The sequence below is a fragment of the Bos javanicus genome, chromosome 1 (genome assembly GCF_032452875.1).
Source record: "Bos javanicus breed banteng chromosome 1, ARS-OSU_banteng_1.0, whole genome shotgun sequence".
In the NCBI taxonomy this organism is placed as follows: domain Eukaryota; kingdom Metazoa; phylum Chordata; class Mammalia; order Artiodactyla; family Bovidae; genus Bos; species Bos javanicus.
Genome location: NC_083868.1, coordinates 94,528,772 through 94,556,540, shown reverse-complemented (window position 1 = coordinate 94,556,540; position 27,769 = coordinate 94,528,772). Strand labels below are relative to the sequence as shown.

The following is a 27,769-nucleotide window of genomic DNA, read 5'->3' as shown; positions in this document are numbered from 1 at the left end:
TGTATGCTGAACAAATATAAAAGACTCATATACCTACATTCAGTTGGGTGCCTCTAATAAAGTCCAATATTGGCAAGATTCGCTTCCCCATTGTCTCCATGTGTCTCACTGTGTCTTCTCTGGTCAGCAGACTGAAGGGAGTTTTATGTTCTAAAAATTGTAACAATAAACTTTTATACTATTTTTTGCTAGCCATCCATTTCAAAATGCTTTTCTTAGCAAGCCGAAAATAGACATCTCAATATTAATAGGTATGAAATCTTTAGTACAGGAATGAGTCCCATCTCAAAGACCACAAGTATCACAATGAAAGATCTATGAGAAGAAAGGCAGAGGAGACATTGCCCTTTGGAGACTATCATTTATTCCTTTTGCTGTGTTTCCTGATTGAGATTTAAGGGACAGCCTATAACAATTCACCTCTCTCTGCAGAGTATGCTTTTTCTGAGTTGTGAAAAAAAGGTTGTCATAAATGTGTCTGATTCTTGTCTTATTTCTCCCAGGTATTATTCAAGTGTGCAAATCCCATTGACTTTGAATGTAGCTTGAAGTTGAGATAAGCCTCGGAGGATGGAGTGCCAGACAAAACACAAATCCTTAATTATGTGAGTAGAGTTGAAGGGATAAATTCAGTCTGGTCATGAATTCAGCCCGCAAGTCTGAGACTTCAACTCTACATGAATATTTTCTTGATTTTTGAAAGTTTTCAATTAGAATTACTGAGTACCACTTAACTAGAATACTCTTTAGGAGAGCTGAGGTCTTGGTTAATTACATAAGAAAAGAGTGGAACAGATATTAATACAATGGCAGATAATCCAAGTGATTTAACGGGGTCATTGTCTATACTTTTGATTTCATACAGTAGTTTTGTTGCATAATTTTCTTCTATGTTTGCTAATTGGTGGTGACAAAAGCTTGTATTTGCTTGTATTCTGTAAGTGCCCATGATTAGGCATTGGTGATAGTGTGATTGGGGTGAGATGGTTGGCGTGAGGGAGGTGGGTGCTCTTGAGGAACCAGAATTCCAGGTATTGTTGACTAACCCACAAAGAAGACTGGAAGGAGTTAAGAATGACCCAACAAACTTTTTGGTGCCCAGGCCCTACTATATGCTAGTCTTGAAATGAATAAAGCTTAGTGAATAATGCACATTATTCATTAATGAATAATTAATTGTGCCTTAAAACAGTATTGAAAGATAACAAGTCCAGGTGAGTTACCTGTAAATGTTGGTAACTTCCTACTTGACATTTTTTCCAAAAACTTTCCATCTTCTTTGTTTTTGAACCCAAGAGTCAAGAGATACTGTTGAGGAGGAAAAGATGACCAGTCAACTGTCTGAGGCAACACGTGGAGTCCTTGAAAGTCTAAAAAAAGACAAAGAACAAAAAAAATTTATCATTTTATTGTTTTCAAGGTATTTCCCCCCCTAGATTCCAAGAGTTATACTTGGAAAAAGGGATAAATACAAAAATTAAAGATACAAAACAAAAGTATGTGCATCAAAAGGTCAAATAGATAATATGTCAAAATCATACTTTATTATTCATATTTTTCTTAAAATATAAGCAAACAGAAGGGATAACAATAAAATACAGCTAGGTTACTTTTTCCTCATTTGCCATATTCAACATAACACAAAACTCAGGACCACAGGCTTGCAGGCTTGATATTTTTCTGTGTGACACTTTTCAAGAGAATTTGGTTTTTCTGTTCACAGTTTAAGAAAATAACATATGAAAGGAAAGAGAAAAATTACCAAGAATTAAAATATAAAGCTAATTAATTTAGTTGCTATTCCTCCTATAGCTGAAGGAAATTTAAAATGATAAATGTACTGACTTTTGTAATTAGACTTAATTTTTGTAATTAGAATTAATTTTTGTAATTACTTTTGTAATTAGACTTAGAAATAATTCAAGTGTCAAGAAAATGGTTCTAAAACAAACTCTGTTCTTAATGACCACAAAAACTAATATTTACTTAGTAATTATTTTCTACCTTCCCTTATTCTAAATATTTTGTGTTCATTCTATTAATATTGTGTTAGTTTCAGGTGTACAGAAAAGTGATTCAATTATATATATGTATACATATTTTTTCAGATTCTTTTCCATCATAGGTTATTAAAAGATATTGAAAATAGTTCCCTGTGCTGTACAGTAAATCCTTGTTGCCTGTCTATTTTATATGTAATAGTTTGTATCTGTTAATGCCATACTCCAATTTATCCCTCCCTTCCTTCCCTTTCCACTTTGGTAATGTTTGTTTTGTGTGTGCATGTTCAGTCATGTCTCTTTGAGACCCAGTGGGCTGTAGCCCACCAGGCTCCTCTTTCCATGGGATTTCCTAGGCAAGAATACTAGAGTGGGTTACCATTTCCTGCTCTAGGGCATGCTCCTGACCCAGGGATTGAACCCATGTCTCTTGTGTCTCCTGCATTGGCAGGCAGATTCCTTACCACATGCCACCTGAGAAGCCCTTGTTTTGTGTGTATTCTCTAAATCTTCAAGATAACTTTACAACATTGGTACTGTTATCCTCATGTTACAAACAGGAGGTTGAGGTACACAGATAGGAAGTGAATTGTCTGGAAACACAGCCTGTAAGTGGACAAAGCAAGATTCATACTGGGCAGTCTGACGGTGGAGACCATGGGCCTAACCACTGCACTCTGCTTTCGGCTTGCTTGGCTTTGGGACAGGGACAAATGTTAGCCATGGGGTCTTGGAGGCCAGATTTACCTCATTCATCTCCGTTCTGAGTAATAATGCTTTATACAATAGACTTCTCAAAAGAAGGATAATGAACAGAGTTTAATGAGCCCTCCCTACTTAACACTGCCAGGGAGGGAAAAAGATGAAATTCCAAATATCCTTGAATTATGATTTAGATGAAAATTTTTAATCTAGAATCAGAACTCAAATGGCAACTGCCGGGAGCCGGTGAGGCATTCCGCTCGTGACAAAGGTCATGAGGAAGGAGGCTCGGCATACGCAAAGGCGGGATCGAGCCTCAGGAGTCCGCCCAGATATTCTCGAGCATTTTCCCCCCAAAAAACCAGAGTCTGCCTACTTTATTGCTTTGTGCTCTCACCTCTGACTTTACTGGGGGCTGTCCCCTACCACCATCTCGTTCTCTCTGTCAAAGAGTTAACTTACAGCTCCAATAATAAAGTTCCTGGGCAATTAAGAGTGTTTAAATCCAAACCCCTCAGATGGCTCTCTAACTCGCCTGACAAGTTTACCCGGACTCCTACAGCTATGCATACAATTGTTTACAGTCTCCCAGCCTCAAGAGGCACAGGAAGCTTAAGATATTCAAATAGCTTAGAGCCTCTCAGAGAATTAGAAACTGTCAGAATAAACTAGTAAAGGATTTCATTGATGAGCCAATGCTTGTTGCCAAGTTTTCACATCCCCTGAATTGTATCCTTGAATGTGTATTAATTAATATAGTTGGTATGTAGAAAAAATAAGTAGTGGCCTTGGTGTTAGTAACTTTAGACCCTTAAGGTAATAAATTATTTTCTTTGTTGTAAACCCATTACACATCCGCCCTATAGGAATGCAATTTTATCTTTGGAAGATGGCGCCAAACCTTAAAATAATCACTCTTAGAGAAAATAAGTCTTTGTTGATAAGTTCTTGTCAAGAGTCATAAAATGTTAGTAGGCCTTCTGGCCAGAAGATGATGTAAATCACCTAAACCATTTGTATACGATAAATTTGCAGGAAAGAAACCCTGGTTTTTGATAAGAATCAAAGACTGCTGACTTTGCATCCCCTATTATCCTCTATGTGTAACTTAGGGTATAAAAGCCCCTGTTAAAAATAAAGCTACGGGCCTTGCTCACCAATGCTTGGTCTCCCCATGTCATTCTTTCCTTTAACTTCTGGCTGAAGTCTCCATCTGGAGCGTGGATATCCTCTGCGACCACTTATTTGCCTGGGCTTCTAAGACCCACTCGAGAAGGTGTCTAAGGTGGGGCACCTTCCGCTATTCGAGAGGGCGCCTGCGGCCTCCGTGGTCAGAGCTAACCTGGTGTCACGGGTTATATTGATTTTCCACGTAAACCAAGCTACTCAGCCTCTTTTCTCCACTGAATTTTCCTACTGAGCTATCCTCATTCTATTACTCTTTATATCTCTAATTACCATTTGAATAGGTCGCCGACGCCGTCTCCCCTTCGAATACCCTGGATCAGCCGGGGCTGGTCCTCGGCAGGCAACAGTTCAAATATAGTCTTTGCTATCTGTAGTATTTCTTTTAAAAATAATAGACACTGTGACTCCTCCACCCACCTTTTGAGCCGCAAAACACTTTGTTCAAGCTAAAATTTAACTGAGAAGCCCACTATTTAAAGTCAGTAAAGGTAGAGGTTTTCCATTAGAAGCCTGAATCAGTGACCACTGCCCCTCGTTGCTGTGCCCCATTTTATATCCCTCACACCGCAGCCATCTTGAAACCTCCCCTTCCCCACCACCAGAGGTCGTTTTTTAAGGCACAGTTTGGAGAACACTGCCGTAAGCTATGTGGCACATTTTGGTTAAGTAAATAGCATATGGCTGTCAAATAGAGTTAACATGTAGGCTGATAATTAAAAGAAAATATTACAAAATATCTTGTAAACACAAGCACAGAAGAAAAATACATTAAGCACGATTTAGTCTTTGGTGACTCAGGATCTGATAACCACTCAGTAATATTGAAGACTGACAATTACATGACCCTTCTTCTGTGTCCTACACAATACCCAGATTATCCTGCTCACTCAGTAACCACATAGAGCAGGACATATTATGCCTACCCTACAAATGACCAAACTGGAGCTTCAAGAAGTTACAAATTTACCCAAGACCATACAGCAAATGGAGGGACAGGAATTGAGAGTCAGGCAGCTGGACATCAGAGCACAGGGCTTAACTCTCAAAACGACCCACTGATAATTATCATCACTTTGACAATCAGTGGGAAGCGAGTTACAGAAGCAGGGCAATGCCAATATGTAGATGGCTTTACCAGACCCAATTCTAGACTGGACACTTCCTTACTGTATCTAAAAAAGTACAACAAAGGCTCAAGGGTTCATCACTTCTTAGGCACTTTAAATGCAGATTGCAATATGAGATGATGCTTTAGTTGGTGTTTGAATTCCAAACTCTTTTTAAAACGATGGCTCATTTCTGTAAACGAGGTAAAATGTGATTTCTGCATTTGCAGAAAATTTCTTTGCCTTTGAAATCTCCTGCAGATATTCACAGACACACCCAACCAAGAGTTTACCTGTTTTACTGAAATTGCCAATCACCCAATCATGTGAAAAGGCAGCTAAGTGAAAATAAAAATGGATACTATTTTGAGCTGTGTGCTCAGTCATGTCCGACTCTTTGCAACTTCATGGACTGTAGCCTGCCAGGCTCCTCTGTCCATGGAATCTTCCAGGCAAGAATACTGGAGTGGGTTTCCATTTCCTCATCATTCTGATAAATGGTCATAACTTGATTTTTTGGATTGCTATTATTCTTTTGCACTCTGTAAGAGCTGGCATTTCTAAATTGCTGGCATTTCCAGGAACTAGCATACTCTAGAGGTGGAGGGTAAGAGAAGGTGTGTGTTCCCTAGCGATGGTTTGCTCTTTTATCTGATTTGGCTTCCTCACTTAAAAGGCCCCAGGGCCTTCTGGTCAGACTGTGATGAAGTCTGGGGCCACCCTTTGGAGAGAGGCTTGGCTATCTGGGTAACTCCAGAGAACCCCTGAATGAGTGTGTTTAGGATGTGCTGTGCATGGGCTGGTATTTGAGGTGAGTTGCAGGAGGCATCGGAGAAGGCAATGGTACCCGACTCCAGTACTCTTGCCTGGAAAATCCCATGGACAGAGAAGACTGGTAGGCTGCAGTCCATGGGGTCACTAAGAGTCGGACACGACTGAGTGACTTCACTTTCACTTTTCACTTTCATGCATTGGAGAAGGAAATGGCAACCCACTCCAGTGTTCTTGCCTGGAGAGTCCCAGGAATAGGGGAGCCTGGTGGGCTGCCATCTATGGGGTCGCACAGAGTCAGACACGACTGAAGTGACTTAGCAGCAGCAGCAGCAGACAGCATCTTGAGATTTGGCATTTTCTGATATGTCTCTATTGCCAGAAACAGCCAATGTTTGCAGGATCTGTTACATAAATAGAATAAAGAATGAGAGGTTGATCTCTTCTTGTTCTCAAGTATTTGATGGATAAAGAGTGGCAGTGGTTAGATCAACTAGAGAAATTAATATGAGCACTATAGCTAATTTATTATAAAATATATTTTCAAAAAGGTATTTTTTATTCCTTTTGGTGCTGTATGTTTCATCTTGTTCAATCCATTGTTCAATTCTAATTGAAGTTTTGAAATGTGAGAGGCCTCTATAAACATACTGCTAAATCAAAAACTATTTTTAAAGTATCATTTTTATTCCATTTGTATGCAGAGTAAATTGCAGTTGTGTGAACATTTAGCCTAGCAGGTGGTCTATGACCCAAAATGACAACATACTTTCAGATGTTGAATCTCATGTAACATTAATTTGAGCGCTAATTGTTCTTAGTTTTATGCTCATAAACCTCTACCTACGTCCGAAAAGCCCTGAGCCTCTGATGGGTATGAAAATTAACCAGACTATATTGTCCTTTGGTAGGAAAGTTGAATTGATTAAAGATGTCTTCTTTGCTCCTGTCATGTCAGAAGAAAACTTGGGAAAAATAAATCCCTTAAGGCATTCGTTTACAATTTATCACAATTGCAGATGAAATTTGGATGACTAGGACCAAAACTATTATTAAAAAATCAGTTTGCAGGTATGACACAGTTCCAAATTTTTACCATTAAGAAAGCAGATTTTTTAAAAAAAAATACCAAAGATAGATGATACAAACTTAGTTTCTTGTAGAAACATGATCTTTCAATTCTTTGGCCTCCAAGTGAAAGATGTCCAACTCTCAGCAAAAGAGGGTAATGTTTGCCCTTTATCAAGAACCTTTTATTGTACCTCAGGAGGCTGGAGCTGACTGGCAGGTACTCAAGTCATTCTTGTTCTTTGACCTTCTGTATGTTCCCTCCTTTCTCCTTGAAGTCACCTTCCTGAAGCTCAGTGACAGTTTCTGTCTCTCTGTCCCTCTCTTTGCCTTTCTGTCTGTCTGTGTCTCCCTTTCTCTCCTACCCACATGCCTACTGCTTCCCCTTCCTCCCTCTCTCTTCTATGCTGTCTCTTACTGTTATTTTCTTCATATAAACACTCCTGGGGGAATTTCTCTATTCTTGTGGCATTAGCTACTACTTCTAATCAAAAGACTGGGGGATCCAAAGCCATAGTCTCATCTACAAAATTTCCCGCATCACATTTCCCAGTGCCTACTGGGACACTGGAGAAGGCAATGGCACCCCACTCCAGTACTTTTGCCTAGAAAATCCCATGGACGGAGGAGCCTGGTAGGCTGTAGTCCAGGGGGTCGCTAGAGTCGGACACGACTGAGCAACTTCACTTTCACTTTTCATTTTCATGCATTGGAGAAGGAAATGGCAACCCACTCCAGTGTTTTTGCCTGGAGAATCCCAGGGATGGGGGAGCCTGATGGGCTGCTGCCTTTGGGGTCGCACAGAGTCGGACACGACTGAAGCGACTTAGCAGCAGCAGCAGTCCATAAAGGGGCTTCCCTGGTGGCTCAGTGGTAGAGAACCTGCCTGCCAATGCAGGAGATGTGGGTTTGATCCCTGGGTTGGGAAGATCCCCTGGAGAAGGAATTAGCAACCCACTCCAGTATTCTTACCTGGGAAATTCCGTGGACAGAGAAGTCTGGTGGACTACAGTCCATGGGGCCGCAAAAGAGTCAGACATAACTTAGCAACTAAAACAACAGTCCATAAAGGGCTTCCTAAGTACTTCAGAGTGAGTGAGTGAAGTCACTCAGTCGTGTTTGACTCTCTGCGACCCCATGGACTGTAGCCTACAAGGATCCTCTGTCCATGGAATTTTCCAGGCAAGAGTACTAGAGTAGGTTGCCATTTCCTTCTCCAACGGATCTTCCCGACCCAGGGATCGAACCTAGGTCTCCCACATTGCAGGCAGACGCTTTACCGTCCGAGCCGCAAGTACTTCAGAACCTCCTCCCAAACTCTTAAAGAACACCTAGACTATTCATTCCAGAGTGCATCTCCTCATGTTTAATGGGGTTATGTCTCATCACTCCAATAAGTTTTAATCCTCTTGAAGATAACATTGTCAAGTTATCTTCATGCTCCAAGCACCTAGTAGGTGCTCAGTCAATACTTGAATTGAATCTAAAAAAAACAAAAAACAAAAAACTTTTCTTAATCCTGTATTTTTAATGGTCCAGTAAGAATAGAACTTCAAAAAAAATCAAGGCTAATTAGATGTTCAGAGCTTCTGAGATAGGATTTATTTCTCTGTTACAATGGTACGATCACTCACCTAGAGCCAGACATCCTGGAATGCAAAGTCAATTGGGCTTTAGGAAGCATCCCTATGAACAAAGCTAGTGGAGGTGATGGAATTCCAGCTGAGCTATTTCAAATCCTAAAGATGATGCTGTTAAAGTGTTGCACTCAATATGCCAGCAGATTGGAACACTCAGTGGTGGCCACAGGACTGGAAAAGATCAGTTTTCATTCCAATCCCAAAGAAAGGCAATGCCAAAGAATGTTCAAACTGCTACACAGTTGCACTCATCTCATACATCAACAAAGTAATGCTCAAAATTCTCCAAGCTAAGCTTCAACAATACGTGAACTGAGAAATTCCAGATATTCAAGCTGGATTCAGAAAAGGCAGAGGAACCAGAGATCAAATTGCCAACATCCGCTGGATCATCGAAAAAGCAAGAGAGTTCCAGAAAAACATCAATTTCTGCTTCATTGACTATGCTAAAGCCTTTGACTGTGTGGATCACAACAAATATGGAAAATTCTTCGAGTTGGGAATACCAGACCACCTGTCCTGCCTCCTCAGAAATCTGTAGGCAGGTCAAGAAGCAACAGTTAGAACTGGACATGGAACAACAGACTGGTTCCAAATCAGGAAAGAAGTACGTCAAGTATTGTCACCCTGCTTACTTAACTTCTATGCAGAGTACATCATGAGAAATGCTGAGCTGGATGAAACACAAGCTGGAATCAAGATGGCCGGGAGAAATATCAATAACCTCAGATATGCAGATGACACCACCTTTATGGCAGAAAGTGAAGAGGAACTAAAGTGCCTTTTGATGAAAGTCAAAGAGGAGAGTTAAAAAGCTGGCTTAAAACTCAATATTCAAAAAATGAAGATCACGGCATCTGGTCCCATCACTTCATGGCAAATAGATGGGGAAACAACGGAAACAGCGACAAACATTTTTCTTGGGCTCCAAAATCACTTTGGACTGTGACTGCAGCCATGAAATTAAAAGACGCTTACTCCTTGGAAGAAAAGCTATGACAAACATAGACAGCATATTAAAAAGCAGAGACATTACTTTGCCAACAAAGATCCATCTAGTCAAAGCTGTGGTTTTTCCAGTAGTCATGTATGGATGTGAGAGGTGGACCATAAAGAAAGCTGAGCACTGAAGAATTAATGCTTTTTAACTGTGGAGTTGGAGAAGACTCTTGAGAGTCCCTTGGACTGCAAGAAGATCCAACCAGTCCATCCTAAGGGAAATCAGTCCTGAATATTCATTGGAAGGACTGATGCTGAAGCTCCAGTACTTTGGCCACCTGATGCAAAGAAGTGACTCATTGGAAAAGACCCTGATGGTGGGAAAGATTGAAGGCAGGAGGAGAAGGGGATGACAGAGGATGAAATGTTTGGATGGCATCACTGACTCAATGGACATGAGTTTGGGTAAACTCCGGGAGTTGGTGATGGACAGGGAGGCCTGGTGTGCTGCAGTCCATGGGGTCGCAGAGTTGGACCTGACTGAGCGACAGAACCAAACTTAACTGAAATTTAGAAAAGAATATCACACAATCTTTGTTTTTCATTTTCCCTAAACATTAAGTGGTTTCTGGTCAATTTACAAAGGGTAAGTGAGGTAAAATAATCTGTATTAGATAACTCAGGGTAGTTGGTGCTCAAATGAACAGACCAGCTCTGCTGAGATGGAAGAATTAGTTTCGTATTCAGGTTGCGCTCTTGATGCAGCTTGTTCTCTGGGAAACGTGGAGTCTTCGTCACTAAGAAGATTGGATATATGGAGAATCTGGCTAAGTGAAACTGTCAGAAGCACCAGAAAAGCACCTGCAAAAATGTGAACTATTGAGTATAGATCAGCTGACTCATCTCTGTGTAGGAGGGACTGCTTATTTTCATGAAGCTACGTATCTGTAAAATAAAATTTGAGCTCTCTGGACATAAAGTAGAAAGCACAGGTACCACCATCATCAATATTTTCTGTTGGACACCTCAACATAGCCACAGTCAACAGATTGTGGATGAACTTTTTAAAGCAATTTGGAAAAAAGAAAAGTCATAGAGATTTTAAAACTTTTTTAGAAATACGCAAATTTGCCAAGGTTCTCTTATCACCTTTCCCTAAGTTTCATTTCCTCTCCATTTTCCAGTGTCTATGTCATTTCTCTGCCCTTTGTCCATAACAAAATGTTCTGACATTTTGGGTTAGAGCAAAATCTCATTTCTAAAGGTCCCAGTTGTTCACTGCGAGATGGGACCATGTCAGTTTTATATGACTTCCTTTTAGTGCTCAGTCTCAGAGTTTAGTTTCTCCAGTCCCTTCATAATGCCAGCACTTTGTCACTACTTCTTTCCCAATCATTTTCTGAGCTTTATCTTGTACTTCTTTTAATACCGATACCTCTGTCTTGGAAGTTATCCACAAATTCACATCAGCAAGAAAATAGCAAAAGGCAGCAGCTTTTGCAGCTAACTTATCATTATTGCCCCCCCCCATAAATAATAAAAGTTTCCACTTTTAAAAGCATAGTGTATTTTGATTTTTGCATTTGATGTGTGAGAAAGCTATATGTATAATGAATCTTTGTATAAAAAATTGTATTTTCCTTTTGACCTTCGTTATAATGTCAGAGCTGTAGATGCAAGTGAAAAAAATTGGTTTTCATTCCTAATTTTCCCTTTAGGCTGCTGGGCTACTTCTCCAAACCAATCTTGGTATGTTTTCTCTCATAACCCATTTGTAAAATGTGAAAAAATTAATAACTACATAAGATTTTTATATGTAGTTTATTTTTATTTCACTTGAAATTCTTATTGTTTCTGAAGTTTTATGTTTAATCAGCTGTATTGTATTTATTCTGGGGAAGTTCCTTAATTCCATCCCTAACAAAGTAGATTTGAGACAAACAGGAAAGATATTATTTCCTTCAATATTTGTTAGATTCACAGTTAGTGAAATAACATATTGTCGCTATAATGCCCTGAATTTCTGGGGCCTGGAGTAGGATTATTTTTCCCCTTCTTTGAGAATTTTAACTCTAGGCATGGGATAAGGTTTGAATTTATACTATACCTAGATGCCCAGGAAATCTCAGCTCCAGAAACAAAGGCTCTCGCATTGGTAGGACTCTCTAGTGTTTGGAAAAATCAAAAGAAATCCCTGGAAGGAAACAAAGTCAACCCAAACTCTACTGGATTCTCATATGTAAAGCCACACTAAATAGTGGCTTGCACCCAAGAGTAAATAACATACACATGTTACTATCTACAGTGAGTGAGAGATGGTGGGGTATCATAGAAAAATAGTTGGTCTTTGTCCCCAGTTTCTGGCATAGAGCTTCTATGATGCTTGGAATTTCCTGAGTGGTAACGGATAATAGGAGTGTCTTTTGTTCTAATGAGGTGACTCTTGACAGACCCCAGAGAGCTTATGCCAGGATGGGGGCTAGTCTCAAGAAAGACCAAGCCTTGACTGGAAACATGGAACTTTCAGCCTCATTCTTCATGCTCTGGGGAGACAGGCTGGAGATTGAGTTAATCACCAGTGGCCAATGATTACACCAATCATGATGAAACCTCCATAAACCCCCCAGATGATGGGGTGCGGAGAGCTTCTGGGTTAGTGCAGTTCAGTGAGGTACTGGGAGAGTGGTGCACCCAGAGAGAGCTTGGGAGCTCCCTGAACACACACACACACACACCTCTGCATACCTTACTTTGCCCTGTTTTTCCATACGATGTTACCAAAAAAACCCAAATGAACTTTTTGGCAAACCCGATATCTCTTCAGTTTGGCTGTTCTTGAGTTGTATCCTTATGATAAACTAGTAAGTAAAGCACTTCCTGAGTACTATAAGTCATCCTGGAAAATTATAAGACCTAAATTTGGGGTGGTGGGAACCCCCAATTTATAACTTCTTGATTAGAAGTATAGGAGACCTGGAACTTGTGACTGGCATCTGAAGTTGAGGGGACAGTCTTGTAGGATAGATCCCTTAGTCTGTGAGGTCTGTACTAACTCTGGATAATTAGTACCAAAGTTGAATTATTAAAAGCCCAGTTGGTGGCTGAGAGTTAGAGCACTGGTACAGAAAACACCCACATATTTGGTGTCAAAAGTGTTGTGAGGAAAAGGCAATCCTATATTTGGGGTCAGAAGTGAGATTTGCTAAAATGGTTTTGGCTCATGGAAACATGTGGTTTGGGAAAAAAAGGATAAAAGAGTGGAGGGTGAGAAGTCTTTGATTCCTGGGTGGCCACTCGTGGTGTGCAACTGCAGTTGTGCTGTGATCAGTTACTAAAGATAAGAGTTACCCATTGTAGCAATGAACCCAACCATTCACTGAATGCATTAAGAAATACAAACTAACAAGAGAAAAGCAAAATGTACAATCTTGATTATCATTACCTGTTACAGCTAAAATGAAATTAAAAGAGAGTTCTGAATTGGATTAACATTTACAGTCCATGGGGTTCCAAAAAATGGGACATGACTGAGTGACTAACACTCATTCAGATTCAAAATGGATGGCATAGAGAGACAAAGAAATAGAAAATATAAGGAACGGCTTCAGTGATAACGGAAAATTGGATGAATAGAGGTAACAAATGTCCAGCTAAAATTCTTCAATGAAAGAATAGCGAGGAGTAAGGATTAGTACTTTTTTTTTTAATGTTGACAATTTTTCAGATTATATGAATTTTTCAGAATATATGAATACATGACTCCTTAGATTATGGAGCATGGTGACTTCCAGGTGAGGACCGTGTTTATGTTGGTAGGAGGTAGGGAATGGTTGGGGATTTTTCAGAGGCCAGTAGAGGATACCTGGAGAGCTAGCATCGTGTTTTTTTTTTTTTTTTTACTTTATTTATTCTGTAATAATTAGTTTAGCTGAGCATTTGTTTTGTGTAAATTTAAATGTCTGTGATATTTCACAATAAAAATGATTTAAAGAATAAATGAGAAAAGATGAATAACTTGGCTGAGGGGACTTTCCTGGTGGTCCAGTGGTTAAAAAATTGTGCTTCTAATGCAGAGGGCCCAGGTTCAATCCCTTGTCTGGTAACTAAGATCCCACATACCAATGTGGCATGGCCAAAAAGTAAATTAAAAAAAAAAAAAAGAATAACAAATAACTTGGATGGGGCTCTATTTTAGGTGTGAAAAGCAGTGATTATCTCTGGACCACAAGATTATCAAGAAAAGCTCCTGCCTAAAAGGTGTAAGGTAACTGAGCCAAGTATTAAAGCATAAGTAAATAGGACCTGAATGCCAAATATGTAAAACTGAAGGAAAAAAAAAGGGTAATACTGCAAAATAGAAATTTCCAATTCTGCACACAACCGATTTGTAGAGTTTAAAATTAAGAACACAGAGACATTGTTTTACATAATTGAGAGTTCAGTCTTTAGGGATTTTAATGCTCAGATGCATGATTCATTAGATAGCAGTGCCTAATGATTAACTATGATATTACAGAGTGGCTAGATTAGACAACATAAGTAAGTGTTTCAGGAAAAATAAAATCTTAACATGAATATTTACCTCACTGCTCCTTTACCTGCTGAAATGAGCTCAGTTTATTTTGAAATTATTGTGGAGCTTTTTTTTTTTTTTTTTTTAATGTAGACTGAGGTAACTGGTGATGGATAAGAGCCTGAGAAACTGTTAAGGCTGCCAAGATTGATACCAGAAAGGGATTACTCTGTTCATGAAGGAATAAACTTGGGGAGTGTATTTGGAGAGCTTAGAGTGGGAAAAGAGACTTGGCGGGAAGCTGCCGTGTAAGTGTGTGCATGTGTACATTACAGGGTTTCTCTGAGCATGATGGATAAAATACCTCTGACATCTGCTTTCTGCCATGTATCTCATTCCAACCACAGCACCTTGCCCCAACACATTGGTTTTTCTTAAGAGGCTAGAGTAAAAACTTACATTACTTCCATTTATTTTTGAATTACTGACTGGTATTTCTTTAAATGAAACATTGTTTGTCTTCAGTCAGGTCCCATAAGAAAACACATTAAGCAGGATGCATTACACTTTCAGAGAGGTCCAGGAGAAATGCAATCATAGAAGGCAAGAGACAGTAGATGATGGAGACCAGAGGTGAACAAGGTTGTAACCTGCTACTGCAAAGGATAAGTGGGCTGCTCACTGAGAAGTGTTTACTCTCATTAGACAGAATAGTGCTGGAACACCACTCTTCCCATTGGGGAGACCAACAGCTTAATATTTTAAGAACAGAGACTTTTGCCCTGTATGTGAGGAATTTCTTTACTTTGGGAATGATTCTCTATTTCTACAAAGAATTCTTGTGGTACAAACATGAGATTATTTATCTTTTTAACCAATCTGGCTGTAACACTTTCATAATAATATTGGACATGTAGGCTCTTTAGTTCCATAAACTTTTCCATTTGATAAAGTGAGTTAGAAAGAGGAGGAAAATAGTTTAATTTTGGAAGTTCTTTATCATGCTAAAATTATAGAAGAAGAAAGAATAAAATAAGGAATTTTAACTTCACATTTTAGAGAGCATAAGACTGTATTATCCTTACTGGTAAATGATGACTGAACAAGAACAAGGTTATAAATTTCAGTGAAAAGCAATTTTTAAAGGTCTATTTTAAAACAATATATTATTTCTCTGAACATACATATTTACTCTTGGGAATTAAATTACATTGGAAAGACAAAATATGACTCTATCCACCTAAGTGTTAAAGTAATTGATATCTGATCCAGAAAACTTTTCTATTAAACATTACTAAGCACAGATCCATTACTGAATATTTATTTATTTAGCAAATAAATCTTGATATTTTCATCAAGTGGAGACAGGATATGCTTATTGTATTACTTTATTATTATTAAAATACAACCATGCAAGAATAAGAACTATAGAGAATTGCATTATTTCATTGGAATCTATGAATAAAAATCTCAAGCAAAATCTTTATAAATGAAAACATAATAATTCTAGGGTTAGTGAATTATTATTTGTTTTATATATGCTGACTACTCTGCATGAATCAAACTAGATTTTTCCTTAAATAAGAAAAATGGATAGCTACACTACTAAAATTCAGTAATTTTTTTCCTCCATGAGATGTAGTACAATATAGCTCTATTATAATATAGCTTTAAGATTTTGGTGGGTCTTACCACATTCCCCACATAGCAAAGAATGCACAGTGAATTCCTGAGGATATATAAGCCTGGTTGTGTGACGAGGCAGATTTGAATATTGACCCTCCCTTATCAGTCTTGTAGAGGTTATAAGGGCAACATAAATATGGTCTTAGTGCTTGCCACTGAGGGAGGCTTCCCTGGTGGCTCAATCAGTGAAGAATCCGCCTGCAATGTGGAAGACCTGGGTTCAGTCTTTGGGTTGGGAAGATCCCCTGGAGAAGGACATGACATCCTACTCAAGTACTCTTGCCTGGAGAATTCCAAGGACAGGGGAGCCTGGTGGGCTACAATCCATGGGCTTGCAAAGAGTCAGACATAACTGAGTAACTAAGCACAGCACTGAGGGTGAAGTGAGTTTTTCTCATAATAAATCACTAATTTAGTTGGTCTATTTAATAAAATATTAAAACTATTTAGACCTCTATGAATTTCAAAATGAGTTTTTTACAGTTTTTTCCTTTTGTAATTTATTTTTCATGTGAAAATCCCTGATAAGGGTGAGTGTGAATTAGGGGTTAGCTAGAAAAGAACACACTGCCTGGGGGATCTCTATAACGAATACTCTTCTTGCTTATCACCATCACCTCTGCTAGCTATTACTGGGCTCACAGCATTGTCACATGACCACAGAGTAATGAACTCAATACTGTGTGTGCTTGCTGAAGGTGACCTGGAGTTGGGCAGAGTTTCTGAGTTGGAGGTTTGTGTGCCAGCCTCTGCTGGGAGAGCTAAATGTATTAGTCTCCAAGTTTTAATGATAATACCTACTTATCCTGTAGAACTTTGATAAGTAGACTTTTTATCCAATATCTTCAAGGTACAGATTTTATGACCTTCATCTGTTGACTGTTGATTTAGATGACTTCTAAAACTCCTACTTGTGACCTCAGTTTTCCCTGCTGGAATGCAAACTGTGTAATTGTGTTCTGTCTCCTGTGGGGCATCTGTGTCTCTCCTGAAATGTTCCCTTTCTTTGAGTGGATACAAACACATATGTATGAGAACATCCACCTGTAGTTGTTCAAGGAAGGATGAGTGAGTGGGAGGTAGAAGGGTATGTACACAAACTGAGTGTTTCTGAGAGTGAGTTTGACTGCACATAGGGGGGATGTTTATTCTTTCTCCATTGAGTTCACATGAATTTATTGTGTACACTGTAGATGGAGTAGGAAAGCATCTACTAGTTATGATGTAAGGTAGTCTGTTAGAGTTAAGTCACCTGATTTAACAGAGAATCTCCAAATCTCAGTGATCTGAGACAAGATAATTTTTTTTTTTTTTAATTTGTGTAGGTATTCAGTGGGTTGCCTTCCATATGGTCATTCAGGGATCTAAGTTTCTTTTGCCTCGTAGCTTCTTTAGTTCTGCAGTTCTACCCACTCAGTCAGTAGCAAGGGAAAGAGAATTCTATATGGCAGAAGTTTATAGGTCAGGCCTGCGAGTGGCATATATTATTTCTATCCACATTCAAACACTGTCTGTTATTGAGTCACCAACCTCACTGAAGTGTAAAGAAAGCTGGAAATGTCTTCTGGTTATGCATGTAGGGGGAAAAGAAAATAGTTTGGTAAACAACTAGCTAGTCTTTGCCACTTTTGATTAGGACTTCTAATCCCAAACTGCTCTTTCATCTGTTTTCTCCTCCACCATTCTTTTAATTAGAATCAGTCTTCCATTCCATAATTTGAGCTTAGGTTTTAATTGAAATATTCTTTAGAAGAGAGGAAAGATACAGTCCAACTTTCACCCTGAAGTATAAATGATTAAAGTCAGGTATATTGTAGCACTACCTAGTATATTGTCTGGAATATATGTACTTAACAAATGTTTGATGAATAAATAAGTAGCTGAATATACAACTCATCACCATTGTAGATCTTCTTGTCCTGAGGATCTTGGGATTCTGGAGCATGGAAAAAAGGATAAGAGAAATGGCAGAATAACACAGCAAGTTGGAGAGAGGACTAAAGTGACTTCCAGTCTCCAGGGGAGAAGAGGAAATCTCTAGAGTGGGATCTAGAATTAGCATTCTGGCAGGGAGAGGGGATCTTAGAAGGTAGCTCTTGTCTGGGCCAATTTGTGTTATAGGGTGGCTGATGTACATATAAAAAGAATCTGCACCAGAAAGCAGTATGGGAACTCATATAGGTGCCCTTGGGTGACCTGATGAGGTCACATAAAAGTGACCCCATCAGGTCCTGCTCAAACTAACAAAACTGTCTCAAGTTGCACTAGCCGTGTAATCAGCAGCTGTGCCAGCCTGCACCAGACTTTGGAAGAGGACTCTTTCCTCACATGCCCTCAGGCTTCTGGGCTTCCCTGATGGCTCAGCAGGTAAAGAATCCACCTGCAATACAGGAGATTAGATCCCTGGGTTGGGAAGACCTTTGAAGGAGGTTATAGCAACCCACTCCAGGATGTTAGCCTGAAGAATCTCATGGACAGAGGAGCCTGGCAGGCTACAGTGCGGTGGATCACAATGAGTTAGACACTACTGAGGTGACTGAGAACACACGCACAAGCAAGAGTGTTGAAACCAGAGTAGAAGGAGAAGAAAGTCCCATGGAAAGGGGGGAAAAATGGTGAATTGGATCAGATAATTACTGAAGAGAATCTAAATTTTAGAAATGATTGGATGGGATTGTGTCCCGTGGGGTGGGAGAGAATACATTTTTGGCTCTGGGCAGATCAAAGGCAAATGTGTAGGTTAAAAAAAATTCTTACGTTTGTACACATTTGCTGTGTAACTGTCCAGTTACACTGCATGGCTACTTGTTGAAATAAGTAACTGAATACATTTTTGGCAACATAGAAGCTTCTTAAATTCTATCAAAGCAGATAAAAGGAGAATCCTGGGGCTTCCCAGGTCAATCAGTGGTAAAGAAATCCACAGCCAATGCAGGAGACACAAGGTGAGAGTTTGATCCCTGGGTTGGCAAGATCTTCGGAGGAGGAGGAAATGACAGTCCACTTGACGATTCTTGCCTGGAAAATTCCATGGATAGAAGAGCCTGGTGGGCTACAGTCCATAAGGTTGCAAAGAGTCAGTCGTGACTGAGCATGCTCGCCACAACAAACCATTGTTCTTCTAGGCCCTATCTTTCTTTGTATGACTCACTGTCTAGCTACTGCCTTTAGCTACTGATACCTGCCCAAATCATCACTCTGCACCTCTTGTGAGAAATATACAGAAGCTAAAGATCACATCTGACCTCCTCTCTTCCTCACCTTGGAATTACCTGAGGGGAAAAGACGAGATGCCACTAAGACTCACACATACAGTTAGTAATAGTGGATTCACCGTCATTCCAGCAATAGCTTTGGAGAGACCCTTTAATCAGTGCAACAGAGGCAAATAATGCACGTCATCAATGTAATAGTCTGTTAACCCAAAGTACCCATCATACAGAGCAAAGAACCCAACCAGTCCTTATGAAATTTAAAATTCAAGATTGCCTTCTCTACCTCCCTTTCTCCTTCAGAGACTGCGTCTTTTCTCTCTCTGTTCTCATACAGCACTGTCACAATCCAGCAATTAGTAATTATAAAATAATAGAAACAATCATCAGTAACTTATAATTATCTTCTCTTTCATAGTATAAGATTCTTTAGCATGAATCGCCTTGCCAACAAATCATAATTCATCTTGATAACAAGTTTGATGGAGTCACATGAGACATGAATCTGGCTCATTAATGTTATTATTGTTTTTAAATCTTCAGTGGCAACAGTGCTTCCTAAGTATTAATTAATCTTCATAACTTCTCTGTGAAGTAGGTTAAATATAACTAAATTTATTCTACCAGTAGAGAAATTGGCAAATCGGTGATCTCCTCAATGAATCTCTCTTCATTACCAATGGATCTGAGAGCAGATGTGGAAATAACTGAATCTTATTAATTTTCCATGATACTAGATTGACATAACTTGTGTGTGCTCTTGATTTCTCTCTTTTCCTCCCCAAAGCCCTCTGAAGATATCCATAACAAAATGATAAGTGGTTTATAACAATTGACAAAAATTGTGAGTTCTGAAATATTTTTATCTACTCTCTTAAAAATGCTCAAATTAAGTAAATTATCATCAGTGGTCATTATAGAGTGTGATTTCTTCTCTTTCTATGCCTTCAAATTTTCATTGTTCTTTAAGGTTTTACTGGTTATATTTTTAAAATATCTTTTTTTCTGAAGAGCTTGAGGCATTGTGGAAGAAACAGATTCCATAGGACCTAAAGTTCATGCTTTAGTCCCATCTTGGCTTCTATCAGATGGAAATAAGGTACCCCAATGACGGGGTACAATCCATGTCCATGCGACGACATGGATTCAAATCCAAGGCTCGCCACCACTGATGTGGTGGTTTTCTGTGTATCTTTGGAAAAACTGTTTGTTTCTTCTGGTTACTGTTCTCATTTCTACCTGAGAATCATCTTAGTCACTTGAGTTATGAGAGTAACAAGAGATAATGAATGTTGGGTAGTTGGCACCTTAAAAGTGATCACTAATGGAGTGTTATTGATCATATAAATCAGTGATTTGACTCCAAAACCCTAGCAAAAGGAACGTGGGGGGCTTAACAGGAAGATACAATATTAGGTGTATGTACTTAGAGATTTTGCTTAACATGGTAGTCATTGTTGATGGGCTTTTAATTTTGGAAGTAACAAATGGTCTTTAATATTGTTTTGAGTCAATGATTTAAAGACAGTAAAACGGCAATAACAAAAGCTTTTGACAACTCTTAGTATCTTAGATAACTAGATATTTCTATCTCTGTTAGGGATTGGCTCTTAATTTAATACAAGAAAATTCTTAATTTAGAATAACATTTGGAACATGGTAGAAAGTATTGAATGAATAAAAGCAATTGGCCTCCAGAGACAAAAAGAGCAAAAAAGAACACCACAAGTGTTGTGTTCTTTGTATACATTTGACTATCCAGATCTCCTTTGGATACCAGTGGCTGAAGAACATTTAAAAAAAAAAAAAAAAGAGGCACATTTGAGGTATGAGATAGATGGAGCAAGGAAAATAGAAAGAGAAGGGACTAGAGAAAAAATTTCTTCTTCAGGAAAGTACTAGAATCACCTAGTCTACTGATGAAGGATATGAAAAAAGGTGAAATTTTACACAAGTTACTCCTTCATTTTAAAAAAAAATCTTAGAGTTTCTAAGTGTTACCTCTCCTCTTAAAAAAAGAAACATTACCAATGACACAAGGGATATTACACCAGACCTATAAGGCTAGCTCTACATAAAACCTAGAAATAACTTTCTATTTCAACTCAGTTCAGTTCAGTTCAGTCGCTCAGTTGTGTCCGACTCTGTGACCCCATGAATCGCAGCATGCCAGGCCTCCCTGTTCATCACCAACTCCTAGAGCTCAGCCAAACTAGTGTGCATCGAGTTGGTGATGCCATCCAGCCACCTCATCCTCTGTTATCCCTTTCTCCTCCTGCCCCCAGTCCCTCCCAGCATCAGGGTCTTTTCAAATGAGTCAACTCTTTGCATGAAGTGGCCAAAGTATTGGAGTTTCAGCCTCAGCATCAGTCCTTTCAATGAACACCCAGGACTGATCTCCTTTAGGATGGACTGGTTGGATCTTCTTGCAGTCCAAGGGACTCTCAAGAGTCTTCTCCAACACCACAGTTCAAAAGCATCAATTCTTCGGTGCTCAGCTTTCTTCACAGTCCAATTCTCACATCCATACATGACCACTGGAAAAACCATAGTCTTTCAACTCAACAGATTAATAATAAAAAAAATCCTTAAAATAGAAATAACAAAAATCAGAAACATCCCTGTATTTGTTTTTTATGAAAATAAAGCATCAGCTGATACTTTGAAGATACTGATTCTTACCTGTGTAGATAAACTCCACATATGCAGGATGAATTTTTGTGAAAACTTCTTTTACTTTTTCTATTTTATCAGCTCTGATTTTTGTTGCAAATGGTGTGTACATAACTGAGAAAGATTCTGCTCTGGTGATGGCTTCCTCAATCATGGCCTAAGAGAAAGCAAATAACCCATTTGGCATCAATAACAATATATGACTTTTTAAGAATGTAAAAAAAATATAATTACCTTTATGGATGATTTAAAAATCTATATACTGTACTGCAGAGATAACATTTTGGTCTTGAATATTCATTAGAATGAACTTTTAATTAGTTCTGGAAATACTATTTCATATTAGGAAAACCAATTAAATGGAGAAAGTTTGTAAACAGACACCTCTAAACTGAGCTTGCTTTAAGATAAAAATAAAAATTCTGTTTTCTGAGGTGTCATTTTTAACTTGGTTTGAAACATCAAATTCTTAAGCCTAATATAATTATCCTATGAACAGACACTGATGAGCAATTTGTTCTTTAAAAAAGTAATTAAAATATCTAGATTTAAGTATTGTCTATAAATAACCTGACAAGCTAGACAAACTATATTTTTCTTCTTCCAATACCTGGCAAAGTCTTTTGGAGGTATAAAAAAAAACCTTTCTAAATTCCCTCCTAGCAAAGCTTTCCTTCCCTGCAGATCACAATGGCCAAGCCATTTGAGATGGATTCAGCTATTTAAGAATTTCTTTAAATTTTCTTTGTTCATGTATGGTACCATTCTTGATAAAGCTTGTCATCACCCAGAGCTTCCTGTTTTAACAAGGTCCATTACTATTTGAAACAGACCAAAAGGGAAGTTATGTGAAGTTTTAAAAAGGAATTATTCCTTTCCTACAACTTTTCCTTCTAACAAGCTTTGACAATTGAATAAAAAGTGGAACTGTCTATAGTTATCTCATTTTTCTGAAAATAGCATAAAAGAATATTATAAAAATTCATATATACTTATAGGAATAGTTTTTCCCCTGACAACTCAGAGTGTCAACAACCAATAAGGAAAAATAATAGATTTGAAGTTTCCAACAAAGAAAATCATTTAACAAACAGCAACTTTATTATTACCGGCATGCTGCTGCTGCTGCTGCTAAGTCGCTACAGTCATGTCCGACACTGTGCGACCCCATAGACGGCAGTCCCCAGGCTCCCCCATCCCTGGGATTCTCCTGGCAAGAACACTGGAGTGGGTTGCCATTTCCTTCTCCAATGTGTGAAAGTGAAAAGTGAAAGTGAAGTCGCTCAGTCGTGTCCGACTCTTAGCGACCTCATGGACTGCAGCCTACCAGGCTCCTCTATCCATGGGATTTTCCAGGCAAGAGTACTGGAGTGGGGTGCCATTGCCTTCTCCGTATTACCGGCATGGTGTATTGTTAAACAAGTTTTAGGCTAATATTAAACTCAGTAAGGAATTGATTTTAAACTGAGAGACTTAATTTAATTTGTTGATATCCTACTTCATTCCTCAGTGACTCCAAATGGCCTCTATGATCAGTTTTCTAACTTACAACTTAAATTTGTTGTGGGGCAAATTTCTGAATGGCTGAAGGAAAGAACTTGTCCACAAGACTGTCCTTTCCAGGTTTGATGAACTGGAAGGGGAACAAAGAATATGATTGTGATGCCAAATCCAGAGCCAGCAACTCGATGGAGGGAGCCATGGATTATGAAGCAGTGGATTCTGAGGGTGCAGCAGGTCTGGATGCTAAGGCCTGGATGCGACGATGGAAGGCTTACAAAGGGCAATGCAGGCAGCAGGTCTGGAATTCAGAGACGTGGATTAAGAACTCAAGCTGTTTAGGTACCAGGTTCTGGTCTTCCAACAAAAAATAAATATCCTTTTTATTGGGTAGGAGAATATTTTCTCCAACTTCGTGCTTCATTGTTTATTGCTGGAACGTGGAATATGCTGGAATATATTTATTGGTGCAACTAATTCTGGGATGGCCTGTCCAGACCAAGAAGGTAAGTAGTTGTACCTGGATTCGTGTGGAGTGAGGTGCTGAAGAAGGAAGTTGTTCTAGATTTCAGTTTGAAGGTGTTGATCTGCCTTCACTGCCTTTTGTAGGCTCCTAGTTCCTGTGTGAGTTTGCTAGGCCTGCCATAACAAAGTTTCACAGACTGGGTGGCTGAAACAACATAAATTTATTTTATCATAGTTCCAGTGGCTATAAGTCTGAGATCCAGGTGTCTGCAGGGTTGATTTCTTTTTAGACCTCTCTCTTTGGCTAGTAGATGGCCAGGTACCTTCTCCTGTGTCTTCACATGTTTTTCCCTCTGTGTGTGTCTGTATTCTAATCTCCTCTTACACTGGTCATATTGGATTGTTGTTGTTCAGTCACCCAGTCATGTCTGACCCTTTGTAACCCCATGGGCTACAGCACGCCAGGCCTCCCTGTCCCTCACCACTTTCTGGAGTTTGCCCAAATTCGTATCAATTGCATAGTGATGCCATCCAACCATCTCATCCTCCAATACCCTCTTCTCCTTCTGCCCTCTATCTTTCTCAGCATCAGGGATTTTTCCAAAGAGTTGGCTCTTTGCATCAGATGTCCAAAATACTGGAACTTCAGCTTCAGCATTAGCCCTTCCAATGAGTATTCAGGGTTGATTTCCTTTAAGGTTGACTGGTTTGATCTCCTTGCTGTCCAGGGAACTCTCAGGAGTCTTCCCCAGCACGACAGTTCGAAGGCATCAATTTTTGGCACTTAGCCTTCTTTATGAACCAACTCTCACATCCGTACATGACTACTGGAAAAACCGTAGCTTTGACTATATGGACCTTTGTTGGCAAAGTGATGTTTCTGCTTTTTAATATGCTGTCTAGGTTTATTATAGCTTTTCTTCTAAGGAGCTAGCATCTTTTAATTTCATGGCTACAGTCTCCTTCTGCAATGATTTAGGAGTCCAATTCCCTGTCTATTTGCCATGAAGTGATGGGACTGGAAGCCATGATCTTAGCTTTTTGAATATTGAGGTTTAAGCCAGCCTTTTCACTCTCCTCTTTCATCCTTATCAAGAGGCTTTTTAGTTCCTCTTCACTTTCTGCCATTAGAGTGGTATCATCTGCATATCTGAGGTTGTTGACGTTTCTCCCACCTATCTTGATTCCAGCTTACAACTCATCCAGCTGGGCATTTCTCATCATGTGCTAAGCGTATGAGTTAAACAAACAGGGAGACAACAGAGAGCCCTGTCGTACTCCTTGCCCAATTTTGAACCAGTCCAGTTCTAACTGTTGCTTTTTGATCAGGCAACGGGTTTCTCAGGAGATAGGTAAGATGGTCTGGTATTCCCATCTCTTTAAGAGCTTTCCACAGTTTGTTGTGATCCTCACAGTCAAAGGCTTTATATTGGATTAAATCCCATTTAAAGACCTCGTTTTAACTTAATTACTTTTTTAAAGACCCTATTTGCAAATACAATCACCATCTACAGCCTGGGGTTAGGACTAGCGTATGAATTTTGCAGGGGACATGGTTCAGCCCATAACACTTCCTAACATCCAAATAGCCTTTCTGGCGGTCTCTCTGAATAGCTTGGTGAAGGATATGTTGCTTTAAATTCTGGATCAAATAATTTTAGTGAAGGTATTTAATCCTCTACTTTGCTTCCAGAAAGGTATTAACAGTATCCCAGTAAGGCCAAGACAGAAGAAAACATTCTCTCCATCCCATTTCTCTTTCAATTGCTGGCAGCTTAAGTGATGCTGGCAGAATAGCTTTGCCTTTAAGCCATCACACAGCAGGACAGGAAGACTCATGCCCAAGAGCCTATACCAGCTTTTGTTTTTGCAAGTGGCAGAAGAGCGGTTTTCACGACAGTTTGATCTGCTTGTTTAAGGCATTGTGCTCTTGGCTTAATGCTCAAGACATGTCATGTAGGCTTTCACAGTGTTCTTCACTCAGGAGGGTATATGATGGAGTATATACCCTCCCTCTCTCTTCACTCAGAGTCAGTAGAACTGGGGTTCTTTTGTGGCTTCTGCTCTCCATCTTGAAGATGAGTAAAGAAGTGAGTGAGTGAGCAGACTGTGTAAGAATAAAATTGAACTTTCAATGGAGACACTTTCTCAGATGAAATTACTACAGCCCCAAGAAGAAATAGTGCAATGTAATTTTAAATATATATTTACATATAAAGTTTTAAACACATATATTTAAAATATAAATGTACACACACATATGTAACATTTCTGGTATATTGTTGACTAATTTATTTGTGAAGTAGTCTAAGTCTAGAAAAATTAGCTTTAAAATACTTATTATTATTATTTAAAATAGTGGGAATTTTTTATTGTTTTTGGTTGGGCACCAAAATATCAGGTTTTCATTTTGTGATGGCAGTAATAATTTAGAATTTGGCTTGTTTTTCATGAGCAATCTATGTCCATTTTTTTAAAAAATTATTTTATTGAAGTAGGTGACACTGGTGGTAAAGAATCTGCCTACAATGCAGGAGCTGTAGGAGATGTGAGTTTGATCCCTGGGTGGGAAGATCCCCTGGAGAATGAAATGGCAACCACTCCAGTATTCTTTCCTGGAAAATTCCATGGACAGAGGAGCCTGGAGGGTTACAGTCCATGGAGTCGCAAAGAGTGAGCAATGGCTTAGTGACTAAGTACATAGTTGACTTACATTGTTGTATTTCTGCTGTACAGTAAAGTGATTCACTTATATATGTATATGTACATATACATTTTTTTCCATTTTCTTTTCCACTGTGGTTTATCACAGGATATTGAATATAGTTCCCTGTGTTACACAGTAGGACCTTGCTGTTTATCCATTCACTACTATAATAGTTCACATCTGCTGATCCCAAACTCCCAATCCATTCCTCCCTGCACCTTCCTCCCCCAGCAATCACAGGTCTATTCTCTATGTGAGTCTGTTTCTGTTTCATAGATAAGTTCATATATAATTTATTTATTTATTTTTGGCTGTGCTGTGTCTTTATTGCTGCATGAAGACAGCCATCTCTATTTTCTCTAGTTGTGGAGAGTAGAGGGCAGCCTAGTTGCTGTGTGCAGGCTTCTCACTGTGGTGGCTTCTCTTGTTGCAAAGCATGGGCTCCAGGGTTCATGGACTTCAATAGTTGTGGCGTGTGGGCTCAGTACTTCTGCCTCCTGGGCTCTGGGGCACAGGTTCAACAGTTTTGGCACATGCGCTTAGTTCCTCCATAGCTTGTGGGATCTTCCTGGACCAGGGATCGAACTCAAGTCTCCGGCATTGACAGGTGGATATTTCACCACTGAGCCACCAGGGAAGTCCTGTGGCATATTTTAGATTCCAGATATTAGTGATATCATATGGTATTTGCTTTCTCTTTCTGACTTACTTCACTTACTATTACAATCTCTAGGTCCACTGATATTGCTGCAAAGGGCATTATTTCATTACTTTTTATGGCCAAGTAGTATTCCAAGGTATATATGTACCACATCTTCATCCATTCATCTGATGATGGACATTTAGTTTGTTTCCGTGTTGTGGCTGTTGTGAATAATGCTGCTATGAGCATAGGGGTGGATGTATCTTTTTGAATTGTAGCTTTGCTTGGATATATGCCCAGGAGTGGGATTGCTAAATCATATGGCAACTTTTAGTTTTCTCCGTGGTGGCTGCACCAATTTACTTTTCCACTAGCAGTGTAGAAGCGTTTTCTCTTCTCCATACCTTCATCGGTATTTATTGTTTGTAGATTTTAATGAATAATTGAATGTGGGCAAACTGAAGATTTTAAATGCAAAGATTTTTTTTTTAACTGGGATATTTTATAATAATGATAGATATTAAAATATGAATTTTAATTTACTTTTTACCACCAAAGATTTTCCTTGGTTTTGAAAATAAAGAGGTGAGAAATTGAAGCTTGTAAAAAAAAAAAAAAAGTAAGTGCACTGAAAATGAAGGCAGATTTCAAATGGTCATTTTTAACTTGACAAAAATTTTCTGCAATTGTGTCATTCTTTCCCAATGTGTGAGGTTTTCTGATGTCAATAAATGTCTCACGTATGCAGAGAATAGGGAGCACAATCAGTTTGCATAACCTGCTCTTGTGTGCATTGCTATTAGTTTTGCTTTCTTTGCTGCTACACAAAAAGAAGCTTTGAAATTAGGTGTTCACATTTGACCAGACCACCTGACCTGCCTCTTGAGAAATCTGTATGCAGGTCAGGAAGCAACAGTTAGAACTGGACATGGAACAACAGACTGGTTCCAAATAGG

The 27,769-nt window shown here is 39.0% G+C and overlaps 1 protein-coding gene across 3 annotated transcripts in view; it reads right to left on the bottom strand.

The window, feature by feature from the left end:
* The window catches only part of SPATA16 (spermatogenesis associated 16), a 275,661-nt gene that overhangs the window by 48,381 nt on the left and 199,511 nt on the right, over window positions 1–27,769 (bottom strand). For 2 of the 3 annotated variants that reach the window (XM_061415522.1, XM_061415531.1), the window contains exons 6-8: window positions 21,508–21,655; window positions 1,224–1,370; window positions 38–150 (exon numbers count right to left, since the gene is read on the bottom strand). In XM_061415522.1, coding sequence (XP_061271506.1) covers window positions 38–150; window positions 1,224–1,370; window positions 21,508–21,655 — 408 coding nt within the window. The remainder of the gene's footprint in view (window positions 1–37; window positions 151–1,223; window positions 1,371–21,507; window positions 21,656–27,769) is intronic. The other variant, XM_061415539.1, reaches the window with a different exon arrangement.